Raw genomic sequence first — 26,778 nt, 5'->3', positions numbered from 1 at the left:
GATAACCCCTTGTTATTGTCAGGATTTTTTTTTTTTAGGTTATCGCTCTCTGTAGTAATTTCAACTCTGTAGTAATTTCAACTTTGCTACACGGTATATAACATATACATCATAAATAAAATTATGCTTTACTAGATGGTATGCTCGCTTTGCTCGCGTACCATCTAGGTTGTGCCCAATGATGGTTCTCGAATACACAGTCATTTCAGCGTAACAAAACTGGCGATTTCAAATGTACGTACCGCAGGACTATAATACATTGTCGTTTACAGAAACGAATAAATAGACATGATGATTTATGTAGTCAGCTAAAATTAGCACCCTGGGAATTACTTCCGAAGGAGAAACTTATCACTTATAGGCCTATAAATAATGTACCTCTAAATACAGTAAAACATTTGCGATTTAATACTTTGTTAAAACTGTCACTGTCATAATCGATTGAAATATTAAAGTACATGTCACGATACACCACTACGACGTTTATATTATTTGTAATTATTAATTAATACAAACGTTGAGAAGGAACTGTCAGTATAAAGTTTATTTGTATATAATAATGTGTTTATATATCTAACAGTAGAGCCTATCCACAATCTCAGTAATAAAGTTTATTTCTATATATTTCTATATTACATCTAACAGTACGAACATTCACAGTAAGAAATGCTCGATTCAAATGAGGACCGAAAATAGTTACTAGGTATTTACAGTACAGTATTGTCAAAGTATTGCAAGTTTATTCTCAAAGGGCCCATATATTTACCTACGGTATGTGTTAAACCAAGGACTCATAAATTTACCTACTTGTGTTAAACTAAACTTTGGTAGACTGAGAGATTGAGATGTTCCATTCATCGCAAATCAATACATTTGTATAATCGTATATGAATTCTATCAAAATAGTATTTTTTTAAGAAAATCGGCCTGTCTTCAACATTATGATGCTGTACTCTAGCTGTTCAACCGGTTTTCAGCTATTAAAAATAATTATCGTAGGAGATAGGGAAATGCGAAGCCTCCTCGCATTTTTGTGGCGGGTATTTTTCAAGATGGACATCACTTAGACAGTGTATACCACGATCTGAAAACACCCCTATTTGGGGCTAATCGTTGAACCTAAATTCGTTTTAATCGTCAATTTTTATTTTTTTTATTCTATATTATTCAATTTCCAGGTAACATACAAAAATCATAAACAAGGTACGGCATCATTCAACAAAACAGAACAAAAGTACTATCAGCACCTGCGGGTAACCAAAAGTGGATCAGTTCAAAAGAACTGCACTGTCGAGTGGCTTTCCCAACTAATAGTACGAAAAACGCAATAGACATAAATACACAGTGATAGTCTAGATGAATTCGATATCAGTAATACATTTTTTCAAATCCCTTCTAAACCCCCCAAAGTTAAACAGGACTTTGTTACGAACTTCATGCGGGATACATTCCCATATTCGAGGGAAATTAACAAACAGGGAGTATTTAAATGCATTAGTTCTAGCATACATGTGTTTAAAGGTGAGGGACTCTGGATACCGAGAATTAATTGTAAGGTATTCAAATATATCAAAATCAATTAAATTATGCAAACACTTAACTACAAAAATTATACTATGAAATTTCATTCTTTGAACCATATCTGGTAAATGTAGTATCTTAAGCCTGTCAGTGAAATCGCCTTCAACACACAATTTAGTAACCCGTCTTAATGACTTGTTAATAGCTATATTATGTTGTTTTTGATGTGGATCCCACACAGGAGCACCATATTCAATAACAGGTCGACATAGTGCATTAAAAAGTCGTAGTAAAATTTCGGTGTCATTGAAACCTACAAACCGTTTGATAAACCCAAGCATTCTCATAGATTTCATCGATACATCATTAACGTGAGCAGACCATGTTAAATCATGTGAGAAGTTAATACCAAGATATTTATGTGAATTAACAGCTTCAAGGGGATTGGATTCGATTGTATAAATAAAATGAGGGATATAATTACGTTTCCTAGTTATGTGCATGACTTTACACTTCTTTGCATTTAATTTCATTTTATTATCCTCACACCATTTGGAAATTTTACAAAGATCCTGTTGTAAGGTAAGTGCATCAATAACTAATTATGTAACTAAATTTAATTAGTAAACAGAGTTACATCAGGTGTTTAAAATCAGTACCAAAACTACGAACCAACTTTATATACCATCGAGTAAAAATTCTAGAAGTAAGGCGCGATTTACCGAATTTTGCCCTTACGTAAATTTATATATAGATGACACAAAATAGGTACAATTCAACACTGTAAACATATTTAATTCATGTCATAGGATGGCATAATAATTGTAGGCGTTCATATAATGTATGTGGTGCATGTTGCATTTGTGCGGATAAACCAAACTCTTCAAAGTGACGAGTTCAAATCTAGTTATAATTTATTTTAAACTGCATGGTAATTCAAAATATCAAATTACTAATATCATCATTCCAGCAATTTGATTTATTTGGTTTGTGGTGAGATTTTTTACTTATTCTGAATATTTTGTTGTTTCTGTTGAGTTTATTTTTATGTCCCTTTCATTTTGTATCCATCTTTGTTTTTGAAAAAATTAATTAAATCAGATAGAATTTATAAAGATTAACAAAATAAGAATAAAAAAAAATTAAAACAATAAATTAAATTAGCCAACTCAGAGGAAATACAGGAGATAGTGTTTGGAAAAGGGTGAGGTGGGAAAGAGGTTGGTATATGGGAGAGTGAGAAACAATATTTCATTTATTATATTTGATGGTTCTCAGAATGCATTTTGAATAGTGGAAACTTTTGAGACCTTAACAACAAAGTAATATATTGATTGATGTAGCGCTTAACAATTGACATGATTATGATTGGTGTGTACTAGATAGAATGCAGTGTGCACTGCCCAGCGATTGGTGTGTACTGCAATAGCAATTTGTTCTGGGTAATAATTGGAAAGTACTGCATATGACTGAACTTAAGGGGAGGAGCTTCATAGAAGATAATTACACGGACCACTGTAGTTTTGGGAACATTTGATTTCTTGCAATCTAACCAGACTTCATGTCATATTGATGATTTTGGTATAGAAAGAATTATAAAACAACTGCATTTGGAGAAATCAATCATTATTCAGATACAAAACTTACTAGGTAAGTGGTTCTTTAAATTGTATTACCGTATTTATTGTTCAAGTTTTTTAATGGTGAGGAAGTTTATTCGAGAAGAAATATATTTTTTTATTTGTAAAATAGTAATTTTTGCATATAACATGCCCTCGATATAAAAAACTACAAAATTAGCATCAAGAATCGATAAAATACAGTACAAATTGTATCAAAATGCTAAGTAAATTGTAGATCATGGCAGTCAATGATTTCTAGTACAAATAGAAATGTGTTATTATACAGTATTTTGTGTACTGTATTATGAATGGGACAGGACTTTATTAGAAGAAAAAAATAAACGCCCTAGGTGTTTAATCAGAAGAGGGAGGGTTGGGGCATTTATTCGACAGGGAATTTCATTATAAGCATTGTTTGAATAATGGTAGTAAAGAATAACATTTTTGTTGTATTACACCATTTCAGTAATTTTATTTTAAACTAGAGGGTATAAGCTTTAGTTTATGTTTATCCATAATAATACCGTTTAATAAAACAATAATAATCAATAGGGCAATGCAAACATATCATACATGAATAACTCATCCAAATATCCACATGTACGGGCGCGTCCTCGTTTTAAATAATTTACCGAACATGCCTATATATTGTTTCATAGATTGTGTATTTACGAATATATGTTCATTGTTTGTTTTTTGTTTTTTTTTTCTATCTTTACTACTTGCAACAAACTTAGATCTTTTACTATCAACCATCTATTTCTATCTGAAGTCAATCATTTTCTACCAAAGTTCTTAAGTTATGTTAAAAAAATCATACTATTGTAAATGAAATTTTAACTTCAAACCAGGACGAGTTAGATTATCTGTGCAAATTCAACATGTACATTGAATGACATGCATGGAGATGCTACAGGTGGATTACCCTCGCTATGAAGCATACTTCAAATTTTATATGTGCAAATTATTGTTGAACACATATTTTTTATGATATATATATATATATATATATATATATATCACAATAAATATGAAGTATACTTGTGTCATGTTTCATTAAGAAACATCTGTTGGTTGTGAGTTTATGGTTCACTCATAGATTTCATGAAATCAAATTTGATTGGCCTAAATTCTAATTCTGAAAAAGATTGAAGCATTATAATTTAGAAAGGGAGTAACAAGTTGACATTTCCACTCCATTAACATGATAAAGATCTTTTTTCATATCTTTGTACTGAAAATAACAAATAAAATTACAGATTGAGGAATGGGAATTCATAAAAAAAAATAAGTGAGCATGCCAGAAAACAATTGTTCAACGTACATTTAGTATTTGTGATAGATTTCTGCAAAATACCGTGTTTTATCTCTATACAATCTACTATTATATATATTTTAGGCATACTCATTTTGTATAAGAAGGCAGAATTTGGATACTATACAGTACGTTTTCAGCTGAATTCAATTGAAGACACCTGCAAAATCAGTGGGAATCAAAATCATCGAAATAATTGTTTTCATACATCACAGTACTACATTACGGATCTGTCAAATACTAATAAATATTACTTAGTGTACTATTATTTATTTGATAAAATAGAATAATAATAATGGTCTCTTTGATTCACAATCCTGTAACTGCTAGATTTATTGTTCACAATAAGCCTTTGACTATGGTTACCTTTGATATGAGTAAAAAAAAAAGACTAGGCCAACGAGTCTTACAAGAAATAAATGATGAAGGTGTAGACATATTGTGTTTACAGCAATTACCAGATACAAACACATGTAATAATCTGGTTCAAAGAAATGATATCCTTGAATATAATCAAGAAATGCCTTTTCCAGGCATAGGCCTAGTTGCAAAAGGTAATAAGTTAACAAGGGTAGTTAACCCAAACCATGTAGAACTAGAAATAGATGAAACGATAAGAGGGTGTATTTGCACACAATCTCTAGAATTTAATGGTGGTGGTTTAATAACTGCAATATCTTGGCATGGCAAACAGACTTTTGAACGAACCAAAGGTGCCAATGAATCGAAAAGACAGTATTTCAGAACACTCCTAATGTATGCAAATGACATATCAGAACACACTGATGGCATAGTGATAATTGGTGGTAATTTCAACATTCCTGTTGAAAAAGTGGGAGCATGGTTGAGAACTGATGAGTTTGAAGAAATTGGAAGATTTGAAGTAGAAGCTCCAGTATTAACAGGAATTCGTACGAGAAAACAGAATATTGATTATTTTGTCTACTTGTCTAAAAAGAATGTTATTCAACATTTGGAAACCCGGTCAATTGATGTTGTTTTAAAGATTATGAGTTTAAAGAAATGTGAGCAAGTGACCGTTAGTGATCTATTGCACCTGTTTAATTTGGTGGTTTTGAAAGAGAATGACAAGACAGAAACAAAACTGTCAGAACTAAAAAAAGCAGTGAAGAAAGAAGAAGAAGATGCAGTGAAGAAAGAAGAAGAAGATGCAGTGAAGAAAGATGAAGAAGAAGCAGTGAAGAAAGAAGAAGAAGATGCAGTGAAGAAAGATGAAGAAGATGCAGTGAAGAAAGATGAAGAAGAAGCAGTGAAGAAAGAAGAAGAAAATGCAGTGAAGAAAGATGAAGAAGATTCAGTAAAGAAAGAAGAAAAACTGTTAGAAACTCTAAGCAAGAAAATAAAAAAAACTGGCACAAAAGAAACTACATTTACATGTAAGTGGTGGGTGGATGTTCTAACAAAAGTAGACGAAGAAACAATTACAGACCTTACTAACTATATTGAGGAATGAAATGGATTTGAGTACTGAACTGAACTTTAATGTATATCTTTTGAATCAGAAGTACAGTCTCAATGAGATGAGCAACAAGGATACAGTAAATACCAATATAAAAAAACAAATTATACATAAAAACAAATTATACATAAAAACAAATTATACATAAAAACAAATTACAAAATATTTACAAAGTATGCTTTTTCATGACAATCCACTGAAAAAGTTAAGTTGAGTTATAAATACAGAATTTAGCATTTCACAGCATTTACTCATTTGTAAGTGTTTTTGTATATTGACATTATAGACTCATGTACATTGTATAATTTTGTAAAGGAAAATTAGTTTACAATTTAAAGAAATTCCGATTTTAAATTTAACTTTGCTTTTCAATCAGTTTTCTCTTTTACTACATTTACATACTGAAATAACAAAACAACTAATTACAAAAGAATAACAATTTCTAAAATAATTACAGACTACGGTACGGTATTAGAGGATATTAAGAATGATAAAATCATACTTGTACACCTACAAAATACATAGAAATTATGAGAGAAGTTGAGGGCAATGACGTCAATCCAGAGATCAGCCTAGCGAGTGGAAAACAAGATAGTCAAATTATGTTAGTAGTTTCAAACAATCAGATAATCTGTGTATGGTTACATTGGAGTTTATTAATACTGTATAATAATATTACTTACAGTAGACTATTATTTCTGTTGTTGATACAATGTTTTATAATGTTTATCATTTAAAAAAGTAATCAATACCTTTTGATTGATGATTTGATGATTTTAATACACTGTATATATTTTGATGTTTTACTATTTAAAAGTTTGTTTTAAATTATAGATCAAACATTTACCCTATAGTGATTGATTGGTTTTTGGAAGCACCCCTACCCATATGTTTAATTGTAATGTGAAAGTTTAAATTTTCATCCACCTTTCACCAAATATATAATAGTTGGTAGTGTGGACTGACTTCGGTTTTAATAATAAATACAAATTCCTAATTTTAATAGCATCATTTTCATGAATAAACATGATGAAAGGCGCTTTATATAGTTTATATAACATATAAAATAGTATACCTTGTACAGTATATTATTTTGTTTAAATATATTATTTTTTCTTTAATAAACTGTTCTAGTGGTAGCATATTCATAATCATATTTACATTATAAATATAATCAAACCATTTATTTAATAATATTTAATTATGTTTTTTGTTATATTAGAATTTATAATAGAATATGAAAATAAACATCAATATTTTTTTTTTTTATTTAAATATTATTAATTTACACAGAATGTAATATAGTATTATTTTAAATATTAATAAATAAATAATGATGATAAATAAAATATGCTTTATACAGATAATTAGATTTACCATTTTCATTACTAAACTTCATTGTATTATGGATTGTTTTATGATTAATAAATTACAATGAAGCTATTCATGTACATTATAATTGTGTAATTATATGACTACTGGTGACAATTGTAATGAAGGAGATAAATAATTATGAATATGAAGATTACACTGACATGACAATGATGATGATGATTATGATGTTGATGATGACAATGTTGAAGATGATGTTGATGACAATGATAAAGATGATGATGATGACGATGTTGTTGATGTAGATGATGATGACGACGACGACGATGATGTTGATGATGAGGATGATGTTGATGACAATGTTGATAATGATGATGATTTTGATGATGACAATGTTGATAATGATGATGATGTTGATGATGACAATGTTGATAATGACAATGTTGATGATGACAATGTTGATGACTTGATGTTGATGATGATGTTGATGACGACGGCGGCGACGATGATGATGTCCCCCTCCTCCACACAGAGGGTAAGTAGCTTGTTTTTAAGTAATTCAACATTTAATTTAAAATTGATATTTAGTTCCCAATATTGATCTCCTATTTACATTTTTGTATATATAATATAGTATATTTTTAAATATTTTTTTTTGTATTTGTACATTTAAAAACATTTGTATTCTGTTTGCAGTACAGCAAGTAATTTCCTCTTGTGTAAATACATCTTGAATTATGTTTACTTCTATTACAGTATTCAATGTTCAACAATTGTCTATCAAATAAAAAATTGGTATGAAGATTAACGACAGAAGAGAAGAGGATTCTTACGGTTATATTATTTTTCAGAAGTAGGCAGAAAAGTAGAATGCCCTAATTGTAAGAAATGTTTTTCTATTTCAGGTGAGGAACAAGACAGCAATCCTCTACTCATCCATTTGCCCCCTGGACCTTTGGCAAGTCATGGCTTGTTTCCATATGGTCATTCAACACCGAACACTTTGCCACCTGACCATTTAAAATAATTCAGAAAAATTTGGCATTAATTATTAATATAATGATAAAACTTGAATCTATTTCCATGTATGAAATTGTACTTCAACAGATAAATTTTAATAAAAATACACTTTATTGGACTAAATGAAGAGCTCCGGGAAAACTTGCTTGATTTAATACATTGTAAATATTCTAATTCACTGTTTTTACACATTATTATTTTGTATTAAACTGTATGTATACTGTACATTATTGTTTGACTACTTTTTATGATGATGATTATAATTATGACAATGATGATATATTCTAAGGTGTGTACGGTAGTGTAGGCATATTTATAACATTATGATAGATTATATGGTTACATACTTTCATGCAATTTATATGGACAATTGACAAAAAATAGTACTAGATCCATTCGAATTGATTATGAGGTGATAGTCAGACATGTCTGTTTCATTAAAATATTCTAACTCAACTAAACTAAAAATAAACAAATTCAACAGTAATATCATAAATTGTCCTTATCCTCAATATTAAGAAAGTACATCCACACAGTATGTCTATTGACTTCTGCTCAATTGTTTATGATAGATTAATACAAATAATAACAATCTTATTGCTAGCCATATTCAACGCACTTCAGGGTAAATGCCTCTCTAAAGTAAATACAGAAATAAAGAAAAAAACAAAAAGAAGAAAACTGACCATAAAAAAAAAAGGAAATCTTTAAAGATACAAGCATACAGAATGCATAACAAATAGTGTAATTGATGATGAGAGAAGTTGAGGGCAGTAGAACCTGAAAGTGATCAGAATACAGTAGTTCAGTGAAGCAGACACAAGTTAAATTATGCGTGTAGTTTTAACCAATCAGATGTCCTGGTTAAATATGTGGAATATAATAGTATCTATGATATTATACTGCTTATTTTAGTCAAGTTTATTTTTTTGTTTGCACTATGTTTAATGAAAATTGAAATAGTTAAACAGTGATTTAAACAGTATTAGATTGGCTTTGATTACATACACTGTAAACATTCCTATAAATTCTTATATTTTATTTTACTCAGGTTAATTCTAAAGCTCTGTTTACACTACCTAACTTTATGTGACAAAAAAATGTGATGTGCCCATATATGACCATGATGACATCATATCACTACCATATTTGGGCACATCACACTTTTTGGGTCAAACTAGTTTGATAGTGTAGACAGAGCTTAAGCTGAGAGGGTGTAAATTCCAGAATTTGAATGTGGAAAGTGATGTTGACAACTAGTTTAGTACATTTTGCTGATAGCATTGACAGATTACAAAAACAAACACATCAATCAGCATCAACTATAGTATAGACGTGGTAAATATGTGTTCGAAACACAAATACCATGCTACAGCGGAACTTTCCTGTGCGGACACGTTTTTAACAGAAACACCTCTTGAAATGGACTCTCAAAATCCTGTTTATCATGTCTATCCACCTCCCGTTAGCAGAAAACATGTTTAAAACACATTTTCATTAAAAATTTTCAATATTTTGTAAGACAAATTTACCTCCAACAAGTGGCTAACCAAAAAAAAATTAAATAGTTCCTCAGCAGACATAAAGAGCATCAAGTGTTTAGCCCTCTATTAGCTGAGCCTCTCGTTAGCAACTACTTTTCCATAGGTCAACATTTTATTCCAGACTAGAAGTTGGGACAGATTCAAATGTAATAGAAGTGACAATTCAAACTTTTAGACAGTAAATTAATTCTGTATTTCAACAATGTTAATTTACAGAGTCAAAAACTACTTCAAACAGATCTCTAAGAAGGGAAGTATCAACTTGAAGGCGCTAACAATTATATTATTATTACATTAAAAATGTTATATAATAGAGAGAAATGGCGAACCGACGACGTCTAAAATCCGAGTGGGTATAAAATCATAACAAACCGTTGAGGGCGGCACATTTCCTATGTTTATACACGTGAATCATGGCGTCGTCTAACCAATGTTGTTGCTGTAACGCTCATAATTCTTTTCTATTTGTGTATTTAGTCATCCATCATTCACAATCATATTCCTAAAAATATCTCATATCTGTAGGTCTACATTAGACTAACAAAATGGCAGTTGTCAAGCTGAAACTAAATGCTAGGCCTACGTCTACTAGAGATGCTCTATTTAGTCTTACTACCTAGCTAGGAGAGGCCTAGCAGCACCCTAGCTAAAGTAGTAGTAGTACCAGTATGCAATAAAGAATTTCCAATATTATTATTATTATTATTATAATAACCGATAATCCGTGCTAGTAGGCTCGCTCGAGTAGGCCTACTCGAGGGTACTACACAGCATCAGCGAAACTATCTAGGGCCTAGAGCTGGGTACAGTATATAACAAAAACGCGTCTTAATTCAATCCAAATTGAAATAAAATATGTTAAGATTTGCCCATATAACATTAAAATTGTTAAGGGTGTTGCAAAAAAAAAGATACTGCTATTATGTGTGTTTTAAACGTTCTTTTCTAACTACCTTTTTAACTCAACCCATCGAAATTTCCCATACAAAAACATGTGGCGAAATGGTTTGTTTACAATCTATACCCACTCGGTGAAATTTGAGTGACGTCATCGCGGTTCGCCATTTCTCTTTATTAAATGAAATTTGATTATCCACCAACCAATCAACTCACAAAAATAAAAATGTATACAGAAGATAAATAAAACTACAAGTAATGATATAGGAAATTGAAAATATTAAATTGAAAGATGAAAGGGGATAAAATAAATTATAAAGTACATTACCACCATGTATGTCACTGCTGGTTAACATAACAAAACTCAGTGACACCTGTGTCTCACCATTTGATATCAATATTTTCAAATAAATGAATGAAAGAAATGGTAATGGTTAAGGGGCTAAACAGTGTGTGTATACACAATAGATATGTATTATTAGAAGTTCAATGTAACAATGGTTCTAAGCTAGCTAGGCTGAATTATAAAACCTTTTATGCATTTCAAAATTATTTATTGTAATGCATAAAACCAACATTGAATGTGTAACATACAGCTGTATTCAACTCATAAAAATGTATATTATAATGACTATTTTGCCAATCTAATCATACTGTATTTTCTCCACTCAACTCAAACATTCATTTTTGCCAATAAATGGTTCTATGATGATACCGAAACGTCGATCTCTCTTTTTGTCAATAAATTTTATATTGAAATTATACAGTAAACGTCTTTTAATTCGTAACTTCTATCACGCTTATTAATATTTTAGATAGCTTTTCACTATTGTTATGATAACATTCCAGCCACAAAAGAGCGAGACCGCAATATTGACTACTTTTATGTTGTGTTTCAACAGTTCGAAGCAGTATCTACGCATTACGATCAATTGATGAAGGATGCACGTGCATCATCCTCTACAGAAAGTGTTACTTCTGAAATAAAAAACTTAACACTGGTAAGTTATTTGACTTTTAGTACGTTAGAATTTTTCCACATTTCAAATTGAATTGAGGGTACCAATGATAATATAGGATGCTTTCAAAGTGGCGACGCAGGGAGCTGAGAACCATGAATGCTGTCTGTTACTTTTCACCCGCACCTTAAATTATAAACTGTTTCGATTGTACAAGAATTGATCTTGTTTTTGTCATGTGATATTAGTGCCCGTAGGAAGAGATGATCACATTTTGCATCCCCTACTAATTTGGCTAAAGCCTTGTCTACAATATCAAACTTTATGTGTCAAAAAAATCCTCTATGCCATAATTGATATTAAACAAAAATGTATAAAATCTAAAATTAATTCTATTAATAAAATAATTTCTAATTATTAATTCTATTCAGAGTATCTATTTAATTTTTTTAGGATGATGGCAGAGAGTAAAGTGGAATGCCCTAAATGTCAAGAAAAGTTTAACATTCCGAGGGAGTAACAGGAAAGTACTCAAGACATTGACTAAAAGTAATTGCACAATATTAGCCATTAAAAATAAATAAGCAATATGAAAGCTAATTGCACAATATTATTATTAGACATTAAAAATAAATAAGCAATATGAAAGCTAATTGCACAATATTATTATTAGACATTAAAAATAAATAAGCAATATGAAAGCTAATTGCACAATATTATTATTAGACATTAAAAATAAATAAGCAATATGAAAGCTAATTGCACAATATTATTATTAGCCATTAAAAATAAATAAGCAATATGAAAGCTAATTGCACAATATTATTAATAGCCATTAAAAATAAATAAGCAATATGAAAGCTAATTGCACAATATTATTATTAGACATTAAAAATAAATAAGCAATATGAAAGCAGATATTAATAACAAATACTGTGAGTAATTTTTTATAGAATGAAGATTTTACATATTTGAAAATTAATTCTAGAAAGATAAACTTCACTATTTCATCATGATATTGAAATTGTATCTAATTACAGCAGATTTTAAATAAAAATACAATTAAAGAAGTATTGTCCCTCTGAAAAAATAATTCTTAAACAATTTGTTGAGTATGCAATTTTAATGTCACTTTGACCAAAAATTGGGTCGAAAAAAATGCATTTACCTAAAAAAACATTTAAAGCAAAAACTAGTAAAATTGGCTGCCAGCCAATTAGTTTTTGGTTGAATTTAACCATTTATTTTGTCATTTTATAAGTGAAAACATTTATTTTTCCCGGTTTTTTTTTCTACGAAAATTAACTTTATTAAAACCACAAAATAATCTATTCAAAGTCTGATTTTATTAATCTTCATTTTTATGAAGATGTATTGTCCCCCAAGTATTTGGGAGACAATACATCTTTAATATTGGATTGAATAAAGAGCTTCAGGCAACTGCAGATCATAAAAATACAATTAAAAACAAAGCTTTGGGTATATTTTCATATACTGTACACCCTCATTTTAAAATTTTGCAATGAACTAGGAACAAATAGCAGACCATGGATAAGTAACTAACTTTATAGAAAACCAAATACATGAATCTCAGTTATCATTACTATCACCAGTTTAAACAAGAAATATTTCTTACAAAAAATGCCGCTCGACATTTTAAAATTATTCATTGTTCTTTCATCAGATATATTAAATGATTAATTATTAAAAAGATGTCCTTTAATCGCAAAAATACATACAAATCAAAGATAGTTTTTTAATTATTAGCACGATCATTTTCTTTTTCAAACTGTCGACATTACATCATGTGATCATCATCATTTGATTCTGATAATTTTCTTTCATATTTTCTTCCATGACTGTAGAGATTAAATACCTGTTGTATGCTGTGACCTCAACCTGTATATAATTACCTGTATTTCTAATAGGCATGCAACCATAGTCAATTGACTATAATACCCCTCTCTAGAGACAAGGTGACTTCACGGTGGTACAAGTGAGAACATTTTTCCAGTCTTCCACCAATCAAAGGGCGAGAATCCAAAATTGTTCAACCGTGAGCCCTCATAGACTCTCTTTTCCCAGACGTTTTTTGGGTTCAGCAGCTGGGACCTATAAATCATAGTCGAGTTTACAAATTCGCAAAACTGTTGGCCTTAGATACCGCAATGAAAAAGCTTCTTAATGAATAACTTAATTGATGATGAGAGAAGTTGAGGGCAGTGAAACATGAGATCAACAGTTTACTCAAATGCAATCAGATGCCTATAATCTTTGTAAGGTATAATAAAGCTATATATTATCTTGCTATAATTCACCAAATCTCTGTCTGTCTATCTGGGAAAGTCTCAAACTTGGGTAAAGTAATCCTCATGATATAGGTGATGTAAATCTGATAATTGATGTTTTAAACTACATTTGAAACCCGCTCTGAGGCGGGTATACTTGCTAGTATAAATAATAGTGGATTGATATTAATATGATTTTACACATATATTATTGTTGTATTTAAAGTTTATCATATATCGATATTAAACTGTTTAGTATAATTTAATATAATATTGTTATTTACATGCATTAAATTTGTCACATTAGTTTATCATATTATTTTTGTTTTAATAAACTGTTGGTGGTAGTAGTATTTAAGCTAAACTTTTTAGAACATAAACATAATTAAATATAGGATTTAAGCATTGAATCATGTTGATTTTTTTTTAATTTTTCATACATACCATGTGCATAATATAGTCATTTTGAAAAATTAACTTTAAAAATACTATTAAAATGTGATTGTATTACTTAATGAATTGTATTAAATAACCAGACTTTATATCCTTTATATCATTTGGAATAACCAAGGAGTTATAACATAGATAATTAGTTTTTTTTCATTTCTAGAATAAAATTGTTGCAATACATATTTCACTCAATTTGTAGACTAATAAAGTAAGAATGAATAGTTATTTGTATATTGTATATTATTGTATAACTACTTTATATGATGATGATGACGATATGATGTTGATGAAGGTGATGATGATGATGATGCTGAAGGTGATGATGAAGGTGATGATGATGAAGGTGATGTTGACGATGATGATGAAGGTGATAATGATGATGAAGGTGATGTTGATGATGATGGTGATGACGAAAATGACAATGATGTAGGTGATGATGATAATTACAATGATGATGAAGGTGATGATGATAATGACGATGATGTAGGTGATGATAATTACAATGATGATGTAGGTGATGATGATAATGACGATGATGTAGGTGATGATGATAATTACAATGATGATGAAGGTGATGATGATACTGATGACGGTGATGATGATAATCACGGTGAAGATGATAATGATAATGACGGTGATGATGATGATGACAATAATGATGGTGATGATGAGCATAAAGTCGATGATAAGGATTACAATGATAAGACGATTTGTATCTCATTACTCATAATGAAATGGGTGCAGGTCAACTCGGCCTCAAGTCAACTCGGCCTCACGTCAACTCGGTCAACTCGGCCACAATAAAGTATGGAACACAAAAATTGCTTAATATTATTATGATTCTTACTATCCACGCTTTTAAAAAAATGACGAAATAAAAAATATAATATAATTAAATAATATCATATAAAAAAATGAACTCATTGCCGATATGAATAGAAGTACCTGCGTGTTACAAAAACACGTGCAGGTACCGCATTTTAGTAAATCGAAGACGGAGGCCTACGTTCCACCATTTGGCCATAGAAAAAATGATCGTACATATCGTTTTTGTCCATGATTTGCGTTTTTAAAAAAGGGGAATCCCCCGGTCAGCGAAAACACGTAGCAGCCAAAGGCGCAGGGAGGCGCAGCTACGAATTGTTTTCAATTGTGCAATTTGAAATTTTATTAAACGTAAATATAGGAAAGTTGGTGAAATCATTCCTATTTTCTTTGCTAAATATTATTGTCTAAATATTAATATTCATTAAAAGTCAGAATTATTCATAGTTAAAAAATTGTGAAGAAATATTATTTTATCAATCCCCTTCATTTGCACTTTTTGCGTTCCATACTTTAACGGGGCCGAATTGAACGATTATTTTTTGGCCGAGTTGACGTGAGGCCGAGTTGACTTGAGGCCGAGTTGACTTGGGGCCGACTTGACTTGGGGCCGACTTGACTTTGGCCGAGACGGTTTAGGGCCAACTTGGATCAAAATCAATGAAACCATTCTTCTGTGAAAAAGGAGATGAGATGAAAATTATGAAGAACGAAGTTAATGAAAAAGATGATGCTACTGATAAGATGAAGATGATGATTAGATGATAAAGATAATGATGATGAGATGAAGATAATGATGATGAGATGAAGATAATGAAACATTTCATTCAACAGTTTAAATAAACATGATGTGCCCATATATGGACATGATGACATCATATCACTACCATATTTGGGCATATCACTATCATATTTGGGCACATCACATTTTTTTTGTGAAAGTTTGATAGTGTAGACAGAGCTTAAGCTGATGAGAGGGTGTAAATTCCAGAAGTTGAATTAGGAAGTGTAAAGTGATGTTGACAACTAGTTTAGCACATTTTGCTGATAGCGTTGACAGATTAAAAAAAACAAACACATCGATCAGAATCAACTATAGTATAGACGTGGTAAATATAACCATGATAGTAAAGAGGATATTGACAACCATGGGTGTGTGTGTTACTGATTGAATAAAACCCATAATTGTTAAAATGTGTGACATGTCATGTTCTCACGCTCAAATCTACAATGGATTATTTTACCAGTGTTCAATATTAGTATTATTTTGTAAGTGATAATTACCTGTAGTCAAATGGCCGAGCGGTTAAGGCAAGGGCGCCGTTTACCGTACCTAAAGAGCCAACAACATCGGCAAGGGTTTGAGGCCGACTCGCTAGTTCTGGTGGTGGAACAAGTCCTCTCGGATAAGGACTATAAACCATAGGTCCAGTGTACACAGTTATAACCTGTGTGCACTTTAAAGAACCCAGTTCATTATTCGAAAAGAGTAGGGGGTTACCCCGGTGAACTGGTTCACAAAATAGCCCCTGTATCAGGGGGATTACCACCTATCTGATAGGACAGTGATTAATTTACTATTGGTAATCCTTGGCCACATTGCCTAAAGACATAAAATAAAATAAATAAAATGATATCATATCCAGGGGCAGTCGCAGGACTATTTATAAGGGAGTTGCACACGAGTCTAGGGCCATATAGAAACCAAGTGTTTGCGCCACAGGCCCCCCCATATGACAGGGTTTTCCACATACCTTCTCAAGACGCACACAAGCAATCCAAACAGTCAGAAATTCATTCTGAGCATGTTCAGAAACATGATTGTATATAAAACATTAAAAAAATTACGCTGACCGCCGCCGTTAAATTGTGCGCGGTTAATTATACGCTGCAGTCTGTCAATTTACATATAGACTCTTCCAACCGTGGACTTCTATAACGTTAATGGTTAATAATAAGATGAAATGGGATCTAAATTTTAATTTAGTGTTAGAAAAAAACATTTAGTATGAAATTAAGGGTGTTGCCCGGGCAACTGGGGCAACACCCCTCCGTCCGCCCCTGATACCACTACCATATTTGGGCACATCACACATTTTATGTCAAACTAGGAAGGGTTGTTTCAAGGGTTGTCATATTATTATTATAAAATGCCATGTAATATAATTAAGAACCTTCATTATCCACCAACCAATCAATCAAACATAATCAAACAGAAGATGGAAGAAATATCAAAATATACTTAATTGAAAGTTGAAAGGGAGGGGAGGTCAGATAAGGTAAGGGGAGAGAATAAAGTACATTAACACCATGTATGTCACTGCTGGCTAACATAACAAAACTCAGTGACACCTGTGGTATGTTCTCATCATTTGATATCAATATCAATGAATGAAAGAAATAGTAATGGTTAATGGGCTTCCAGGCTGTGTATATACAATAGAGTAAAATGGGTTACAAAATGATAGCAATGTGTCAGCTGTAGAATCTCTCAGGAGAATAAATTTTGTCAAATAATCAACAAATTTCTAAAATTGATATTTGAAACTACGTATTATTTCAATGTAACGATGGTTCTAATTAGCTAGCCATAATAGAATTATAATACCTTTTATGCATTGAATGCAACTTATTTATTGTAATGCATAAAACCATTATTAAATGTGTAACATGCAGCTGTAGTCTCTCAGTAGAATCAATTCTAAAGTTGACGGACATTGAACTCCAAAACAATCATCACTCCTTTCACTATTTCATGAATTGGAACGACTCAATTTACCACCAAAAGTGAAACTTTTAAGTGAAAAATATTGAAACATTTTGAAAAGAGGAGAGATTAATAAAAATTGATTTGAAATTACATATTAGATACTGTACTATTTCAACAAAACATTATATATATTAAGGTTAATTCAATTCATTGCCACACAAAATATCTAACAAGAAACTATTCAAAAGATGTATCCTATATTGATAGAAATTTTAGTTTTGTAAATTATCACTTCATACTTTTTTTTACTATTGCATAGTTACCAACCAGAGGGATTGAAATGCGCCACAGATTACACTATTTTTGTGGGGGATTTCGGAAACCAAGTATTTGAGCTACAGCCCTTCACCATGATGGGGCCTGAGGCAAAGCGAATTTGGTTCACTCATGGTACCCCTAGATGGCTGAAAATGGTATTCTCGCACGTAACATTCATAATAAACGGCACCACTAGTTGGACAAAATGACACTCCCAATCATGACTGACTTTTCGAAATTATCACGTTCTTTTCAATACCAAACTTACAGAACAATCCTATCCTTAATGAAGGCCATGATAAGATTTTTAAGTTAGATGACTAAAAATTCAAAGAGCAATAAGCGTAAGAAAAAGTTAAAATTTTAGTGAACATCAAAGTAGATCATTATATACCTTTTACTATAGTAATTGTAATTCTTAGTAGAGCAAGTATCATCCTATATTCATTTACCCAACATAAATCATGAATTAATCAACTTATTTAGAGTAACTTTTTTATTCACAATGTTGAATACATACATGTAAAGTTTGAGGTTGCTGGTGGCTTGAGATTTCCCAATTATGACCAATTTTTTTTTGGCCTAAATTGGGGGGAAATGTCCTGACCGACTGGGGTCAATATCCAGGGCCGGAAATATTCCTAAAAAAATTGAGATTGCTGAAAAAATGTGAGCCTTTCTTTTTCACTAGATTTACCTATCCAATTACCATTAGTAACCACAGAAAAATTAAAGTATAATAATAATAATATAGACATCAGAAAGACAAACTATGAGTTGTAAAACAAAAGCACACCATAGAAAGGAAACAAAATGTTGTAGCAAAGTAAATCATCATCATTGTTAGCCATATTCAACCTACTTCAGGGTAAAGGCCTGTCTAAAGTAAATACAAGAATCAAGAAAATGAAAAAAAAAAAACTGACCATCAGAGAACAAATGAATTATGGAAGACACAAGCATACAGAATGCATAACAAATAGTGTAATTTATGATGAGAGAAGTTGAGGGCAGTAAAACCTGAAATTGATCAGATTACAGTAGTTCAGTGAAGCAGACACAAGTTAAATTATGCGTGTAGTTTTAACCAATCAGATGTCTAGGTTATATATCAATGATATGGTATATAATAGTATCTATGGTACTATACTGCTAACCAATCAGATATATCAATGGTATATAATAGTATCTATGGTATTATACTGCTAACCAATCAGATGTCTAGGTTATATCTATGGTATATAATTGTATCTATGGTATTATACTGCTTATTATTTTGCTTAATGAAAATTTAAATAGTTAAACAGTGATTTTAGATCGACGTTGATTACATACACTGTAAATATTCCTATAAATTCTTTTATTCTGTTTTACTCAAGTTAATCCTAAAACTCTGACTACACTATCACACCTTATATGACAACAAAAATGTGATGTGCCCAAATATGGATATGTCATATCACTACCAAATTTGGGCATATCACTACCATATTTGCGCACATCACACTTTATTGTAAAACTAGTTTGATAGTGTAGACAGAGCTTAAGCTGAGAGAGTGTAAATTCCAGAATTTGAATTAGGAAGTGGAAAGTAATGTTGACAACTAGTTTAGCACATTTTGCTGATAGCATTGACAGATTACAAAAACAAACACATTGATCAGCATCAACTATAGTATAGACGTGGTAAATATGTGTTAGAAACACACATAACCATGATAGAGAGGATATTGACAACCATTTTCCATAGGTCAACATTTTATTCCAGATTAGAAGTTGTACATTTACGAAAGATTCAACTGTACTAGTAAACAATTCAAACTTTTGGAGAGTAAATTCTTTAACAATTAATTTAAAAAACAAAAACTACTTCAAAGAGATCTCTCAGAAGGAGAGTATCAAATTGAAGGTGTTAACAATTATAGTATTATTATTACATTAAAAATGCCATGTTATCCATGTTATTTGATTATCCACCATTGAACCAATCAACACTTGAAAAACTCACAAAAATAAATATACAAACATAAGATAAACATATATACAAACTAGAAAGCCACTCCGAGAGGGCATACCTCCGCCTACTGTAAAATTAAGATTTCTTCGGTTAAAAAATATATATATATATATATTTGTGTGTGTCTTAATGCTCTTTGTGATTTAGGCTAATTTCATTACAAGCATGTGTATGCGAGTTTGGTGTAATGGTTATGTAACAAGCCTTTCAATTACCAATAGCTTCGGTTGACTAACAATAGAACAGCAACGCGAAAATCAAACGAGTGAATTTGAAAAGAAATAGGTTTTTTAAACTACTCGCATCAAAAAACGTGCACATTAAATCAAATTATGTTTTAAAATTACAAATCACAAATTATAACTCTTGCCTCTTGTTCAAAAATGAAGTTTTTTGGACAAGAAGTTCTTGAGAAAATGCAATTTCAGTTTACTTGTTACTTTAAGACTGCTCGCCGGCTTTTGAAAAATTCTGTCCTATCGTTTAACACTAGCAGGTCTAAAAAAGTATACTAAAAAGTGGTCCAGAATTGGGACTGTGGTCCCAAATGGTCCCAAAATTTAATGGAATGGTCCTTGACCACATATCTATCTGTCTATTTATTTTGGTAAAGATCTTGTAATTACTTTTTGAGTAACAAACAAACAAACAAACAAACACACGCTACCGATTACATATACCTCCTTGGCGGAGGTAAATAATGATATAGGAAATATTAATTGATAATAATATACCTTTTATGCATTTCAAACTTATTTATTGCAATGATAGAATCAATTCTGTTAATTCTGATTCAGACTGATTTCTAAAGTTGACAGACTTTCAACTCCAAAACACCTTTCACTATTTCTGAGATGCAATGCATCTTTTGGACTCAATTTACCATAAAAACAACTTGTTCAGCCATTTTCTAAAACCAAACATTAAGATGTTTCATTTCAATTTTGTTACCATGACTGGATTAAAATCATTATAGAGAGTTATTGTCTCCAAAATTTAATGAAGTGGTCCTTGACCACATATCTATATCTGTATTTTCATTATGGTCAAGATCTTTGCAATGCAATAAAATAATAATAATAATCATTTTATTTGATAACAATGAGTAATCCAACAAACAAACAAAACAAACAAACAGATAGACAAACAAACAGACAAACGCGATCAATTACATGGCGGAGGTAAATAATGGAATGACTATACCCGACATTAATTAAAAGGATGTCCTAAATTTTTTAATTTTAATTATTGATTCAATTAATGCAATTTAACCTAAATAAAAATCAAAAGAGAATTAAAATAGTAATAATGATTATAAATTTTTTTAAATTGGCCTAATCAGGTAATAATCGATTTGATATGTGGCAGTAGTGTGGAAAATTCTATTTTAATGCATAGTGTGATTGGTGCCTTCTGCACTATTGATGTGTACTGCAGTGATTGGTAGTAATGCGAGACAAATGGGTGTGTACTGCACAATGATTGGTGTGTAATGAAAAAACTATTTGCGTTTACTGCATAGTGATTTGTGCATACTGCATGATGATCATGAACTAATAACAGGGGGAGGAGTTTCATAGATGATAAATATAACAGCATTTCTAATTTTGAGTGTATTTGATACCTAGAATTTTGGTGAGGTGACCAGATTCCATACAACATATCAGATTGTGGTGTTTACATAGACTTCTAGAACAACTTCATTTTATTTGATGACTTGCAATACACATTTAAGGTGTATACCAATTATCAGACTGTAGCGTTGTTAATCTACATAGACTTGAAACATTTCATTTCAAGAAATTATACATCAGTTGGCCAATGTTTCCATGTGAGTAATTTTTACAAATTGTCTTGTTCAGAATCATGATTTATTTTTGTTTAATAGTTAAATTACACTTTTTGCGAAATTCTTGTTGTGTATATAAATAAATATTTTACAGTACTATATGCATTATTTATCAAAAGAAGCAGTAAGATGTATGTCAGTAAGTGCAAGCAAACTTATAATTTGATACATTAAATTTAAAATTATATTGTCTTTTTTTAAATTACAGGATAGCTGATAAGAGAAAACTGTAGTCAACAAATTTGGTTTTTATATTTACACAACTGTAATATTAATCTGTACATAAAATATGGATAAAACTCCAATTACTACTAGTGACAAGAAAATTACTACTGACAAGGACGTTAATACTGAAAAGGTTTCTTCAGTTATTGCTAAGGGCAAATCTCCAGTTGATACTAAAAATAAATTACCGAAAAAAAACAAAAAACTAACATTTGATCATAATCCAGTGTTTGGAACATGTGATGATTTTAAAATAAATACATTTAATATAAATAGTCAAGATATAACAAAGTCCCTCGAAACTCTAAATATTTCACAAGACATAATCTTTTTACAAGAATCAAAAAATGAAGAGAAAGAACAAAAGGAATATCTTTACACGTACACCCCTGAGGGTCAAATATGCAATGGTATGCTACTAAAAAAGACAATATTTGAAATAGATCCAGATGCAGAGAACCAAAAATATGTCTATGCTCATCGACGGCACACACTCATTTTAAGACATTGCAATGAACACAACAAAAAAGTAGTAGCAATATCATGGCATGGCCCAAATGATAAATCAAAAGAAGAAGAAGCTTTTAAAGATCTTATGGACTTTGCCAATGAAATGAAAGGGAAGTACCAATCATCTCCTGTAATAATTGGTGGTGACTTTAACGTTGATAAGGACACAGTAGAGACGTGGTTGAAGGATGACTATAAAGAATTTGAAGTTGCAGCTCCAGCGTTAAAAGGGAATCGTGTAAAAAATAAAAAAAAACCAGGCCCAGGAAAAAAAAACATTGATTTTTTTGTACATTCAAAAGATCATGGAATAGAAGAAGTAGATTCAATTGATGTTGACGTGGTGCTACTAAGTGATAATTTAAATAAAAACGTGATATTAAACAAAGATGCACAGGAAAAAGAATCCTTGTCAGGTAAATGTCAGAATGAGGAGTAAGTATGGTTTAAAACTACATTTGAAAACCTCCAAAGGGTGTGGGGTACCATGAAAAGGATGGGGTATAAAATGACAGGAATTGTACTGGGAAGATTTTAAGTTAAATGTTATCTTTAATAGTTTATATTATGATAAACATGAGCTGTATCATCAAACCAATACATTTTAAAACATTAAAACTCTAGACTTTCTCCAATTAAATATGGCTTTGAACTAGCCAATCAGATACTGTCCATTATGTGGATTTAAAAGCTATAGTATTAGTAAAAACAGATATACATTATATAATTTAATATCTCTGTTGAATTAATATAAGGCATTTGGCAAATGTAAGGGAATATTGTAGTTTCTGGAGTGCTTCAATCATGATTGTTGTTTAAATTTATTGTTTACTTAACAATATCAAGGAACAGAAATAAATGCAAGTAGCTACTTACATTGTGCACCTTCCGAAGTACAGTACTGATACTGAGGAGATTTTTTTTCATATTGTAAATTTTCTCACCTCAGTCTTAACCATGGTGGGGCTGGGATGGTCAGTCTCTTTTGTACCCCTACCAGAAAATCCTGCGTCCGTCCCAGCTACTCTATTTCTAAGGCCAAATTTTACAATTTTAATTCTTAAGCAGTAGAAGGATATGGCTCATTGGATTTGGAAGATCATGAACGTCGACTGAAAGACAATGCAAAATATTTTCGTTTAAAAATAGTTGATGATGTTTCCAAAGATGGCAATTGTTTTTACTATTGCATACAAGATCAGATGGAAAGATTAGGCATGCCTACACAATCTGTAAAAGATATGAGAACTGGACTTGTAGACTTCTTGCAAAATTTTGTAAGACTGAAACTTGATACATTACAGATTTACCATACATTTGTATACATTTAACTATACATTTATTTAACTTTTTGTCAATTCCAGGATAACGGTGATGCCCTTAAGGAACATGTAAATGAAGATTACCTATGTAAACTTAAAAAAGATGGAACTTGGGTTGATGAAACTGCAACACGAGGAATGGCCAGGTTTCTCAAATGCAATATACGGATTTTTACAAGCTTGAAAGAAAGTATAGATAAAAAATATTTTTACAATGACATCAAGGAAAACCCAAACTCTGAAGAACCGCAGCTTTATCTTGGTCTGATAGGAGAATTTCATTATGTTAGTTTCTGGGAAGAGTGAAATTACAATCTTCCCTGGTTTAGGCAAGAACAGTCATACTCATGATAAAGGATGACAAATTTTTTAATAGATTTAGATGATGTTAATCCATATCATTTTATATTTTTCTTCTTTTTACTGGGAGCCATTCAATACAGGACTACTACTACATCTAATATATAAATAGTGTTTAGCGCTTTTGGCTTTATACATATTTTATACCCTATGCTATTTACAATTCTTTTGGTTACATTTAGTGTATCATATTATTTTTTTTTAATAAACTGGTGGTAGTAATATAATTAAACATTTTTATTAAAACTACGTTTTACAATATTATAAACATATTGAAATTGAAATAGTGGATTTAAACATTGAATCAAGTATTTAGTGACATGTGCATTAATTGTGTATATGACCATAAAAAAAATATTTATTTAACAGTAAAATTATTCATTATGGTTTGATTTGATTTGATTTATTTGCATCTCATTAAAAATACATACACAGTTTATGATACAGAAAGATATATACAATTCAAAAATGTTAAAAAGACAGATACAGAGATGCAGGATAGCCCATGAAAGTCCCGATGTGGGACTTATTTCCAATGGGGTCCTCAATAACAAATTGAGAAAAGACAATGAAAAAAAGAAAAATGGTAATAGTATTATGGAATATTACACATCTATTTCTTCTTTTAAATGAATGGTATTAAATAATCAGACTAATCATTAACAAAATGTAGAACTGAAATTGTTGCAATACATAATTCACTTTAATTTGATAGGCTAATAAAGCAAGAATGAAGTAATTAAAAGGATATATCATTATTATTACAACATGACTACTTTATATGATGATGATGTGGAGATGAAAATTGTGAAGAATGCAGATAAATATGATTTTGATCAGGAAGGTATCATATACCTCCCTGGTTTGATCAAGTAATATTGTTGGGCAATGTTGATTACTGATTTGGACTATTTTGCCAATAACTGCTATCACGCTTTAATATTTTAGGTAGCGGCTTTTCTTTATTGTTATGATAACATTCACCAACAAAGTATGTAGTTTGTTACTATTTAAACACAATAACTTGGAAAAATCCATACAACTTGTATACGGATGATGAAATGCAATAAATTGGAGTACAGTATTACTATTTAAACACAATAACTTGGAAAAATCCATACAACTTGTATACGGATGATGAAATGCAATAAATTGGAGTACAGTATTCCATAGAAATATACATAAGGAAAATTTCATTCATGAAATAAAAATTATCATTCCTATTAATATTTGTCTGTCACATACGAAAAATTTACAATTTCAGTGAACTAGTATCAATATATACCTTTTATAATATTGTAATTCTTACGCCCATATTCTTAAACCGGACTTTAGTCGTAGTTCGAGCTAAAACTTTAAAAATGACGTCGTTTTAATTCATAAACCGAACTTCAACTAAATCGCCGACTAAATCAGGCCAACCTCAACTAAATCGAGATGGATGTTGATCGATTTTTTTAGTCCTCGAGGGGGCAGGCTAAATGGTCGACTAAATGGTATTTAAACGAGTTTATAAAAAATGTAACAGTCATTGAGTTGTTATATTGGCCAGATATTGAAGAATGAAAAATCTATTTTTATATTAGCATAATTAAATATACATTGGTATATGTTATAATAATGAAAATCATCGTTATTTACAACCGTATACAAATTACATTATTTTCTTTGTCCGACTTGAACTACGTCACGCCATAGCGACAATGGGAGATGCGGCAATTCACCACTCGATGGAATGTTTAGAGGGCCTAGCGCTTTCTTGTCACGCTATGAAGTGTGTGGTTCTTCGCGATCATACTTTGTTGGAGGCCTAGAAAATATGAAAGTTACCGTACCGACATAGTTCCTAAATATATTTTGAAGTTTTTGTTTGTTGTTAATCAAAAGTACTTCACTGTTAAATTAATACTGATCTTGTTCTAATAATTAACGATTAAAATTATTTTTCATGTATATAGTCCTGATGCGTAAAAAGTTTTATAAGAAAAAGGAAAGTGATATCAATGCGCAAAATTTCGTCTGTTCCTCAAATACTCTCTTGTCATTGGCAAATGTATAGTCTTTGTTACCCAGACGTGTGCAACTCGACTTCATTAAGTCGAACTGCAAACTTCGACTACTTCGTTTATGAATCGAATTTGAAGTAATATATAACTACGACTAAAGTCTGGTTTACGAATACGGGCGTATGTAGAGCAAGTATCACCCTATATT

General features: G+C 30.8%; 2 protein-coding genes and 1 long non-coding RNA gene across 4 annotated transcripts in view; 2 read left to right on the top strand and 1 right to left on the bottom strand.

Annotated features, from left to right (window-relative positions):
- The window catches only part of LOC140044673 (uncharacterized), a 62,993-nt gene extending 50,798 nt beyond the window's left edge, over positions 1-12,195 (top strand). Inside the window, exons 2-3 of the long non-coding RNA XR_011844480.1 lie at positions 11,634-11,732; positions 12,144-12,195. This is a non-coding gene — a long non-coding RNA (uncharacterized lncRNA). The remainder of the gene's footprint in view (positions 1-11,633; positions 11,733-12,143) is intronic.
- The window catches only part of LOC140043261 (G protein-coupled receptor kinase 3-like), a 33,919-nt gene extending 20,299 nt beyond the window's left edge, over positions 1-13,620 (bottom strand). The window contains exon 1 of the mRNA XM_072087763.1: positions 13,604-13,620. The gene's annotated coding sequence lies outside the window, so the exon portion shown is untranslated. The remainder of the gene's footprint in view (positions 1-13,603) is intronic.
- Positions 13,621-21,875: 8,255 nt separating this feature from the next.
- LOC140043458 (uncharacterized) lies at positions 21,876-26,109 on the top strand. 2 transcript variants are annotated; one of them, XM_072087970.1, is made up of 3 exons: positions 21,876-22,129; positions 22,356-23,298; positions 24,247-26,109. In XM_072087970.1, the coding sequence occupies exons 2-3, from the start codon at positions 22,437-22,439 to the stop codon at positions 24,249-24,251; spliced, it is 867 nt and encodes a 288-aa protein (XP_071944071.1). In that variant the 5' UTR covers positions 21,876-22,129; positions 22,356-22,436; the 3' UTR covers positions 24,252-26,109. The 2 variants fall into 2 exon arrangements, with proteins under 2 accessions (XP_071944071.1, XP_071944070.1); XM_072087969.1 differs by having other exon boundaries at positions 22,356-23,317.
- The last annotated feature ends 669 nt before the right edge of the window (positions 26,110-26,778 follow it).

The sequence above is a fragment of the Antedon mediterranea genome, chromosome 3, assembly GCF_964355755.1.
Source record: "Antedon mediterranea chromosome 3, ecAntMedi1.1, whole genome shotgun sequence".
Lineage (NCBI taxonomy): Eukaryota > Metazoa > Echinodermata > Crinoidea > Comatulida > Antedonidae > Antedon > Antedon mediterranea.
Note: the sequence above shows the minus strand (reverse complement) of the source record. Positions and strands in the feature narration are given on the sequence as shown.

What these genes read in the sequence shown, in the direction of transcription:
- LOC140043458 (XM_072087969.1), top strand. Translation starts at nt 22,437, where the DNA reads ATGGATAAAACTCCAATTACTACTAGTGACAAGAAAATTACTACTGAC. An exon ending in GGTAAATGTCAGAATGAGGA is followed by an intron (nt 23,318 to 24,246) that starts GTAAGTATGGTT and finishes TGTCAATTCCAG; the next exon opens with GATAACGGTGATGCCCTTAA.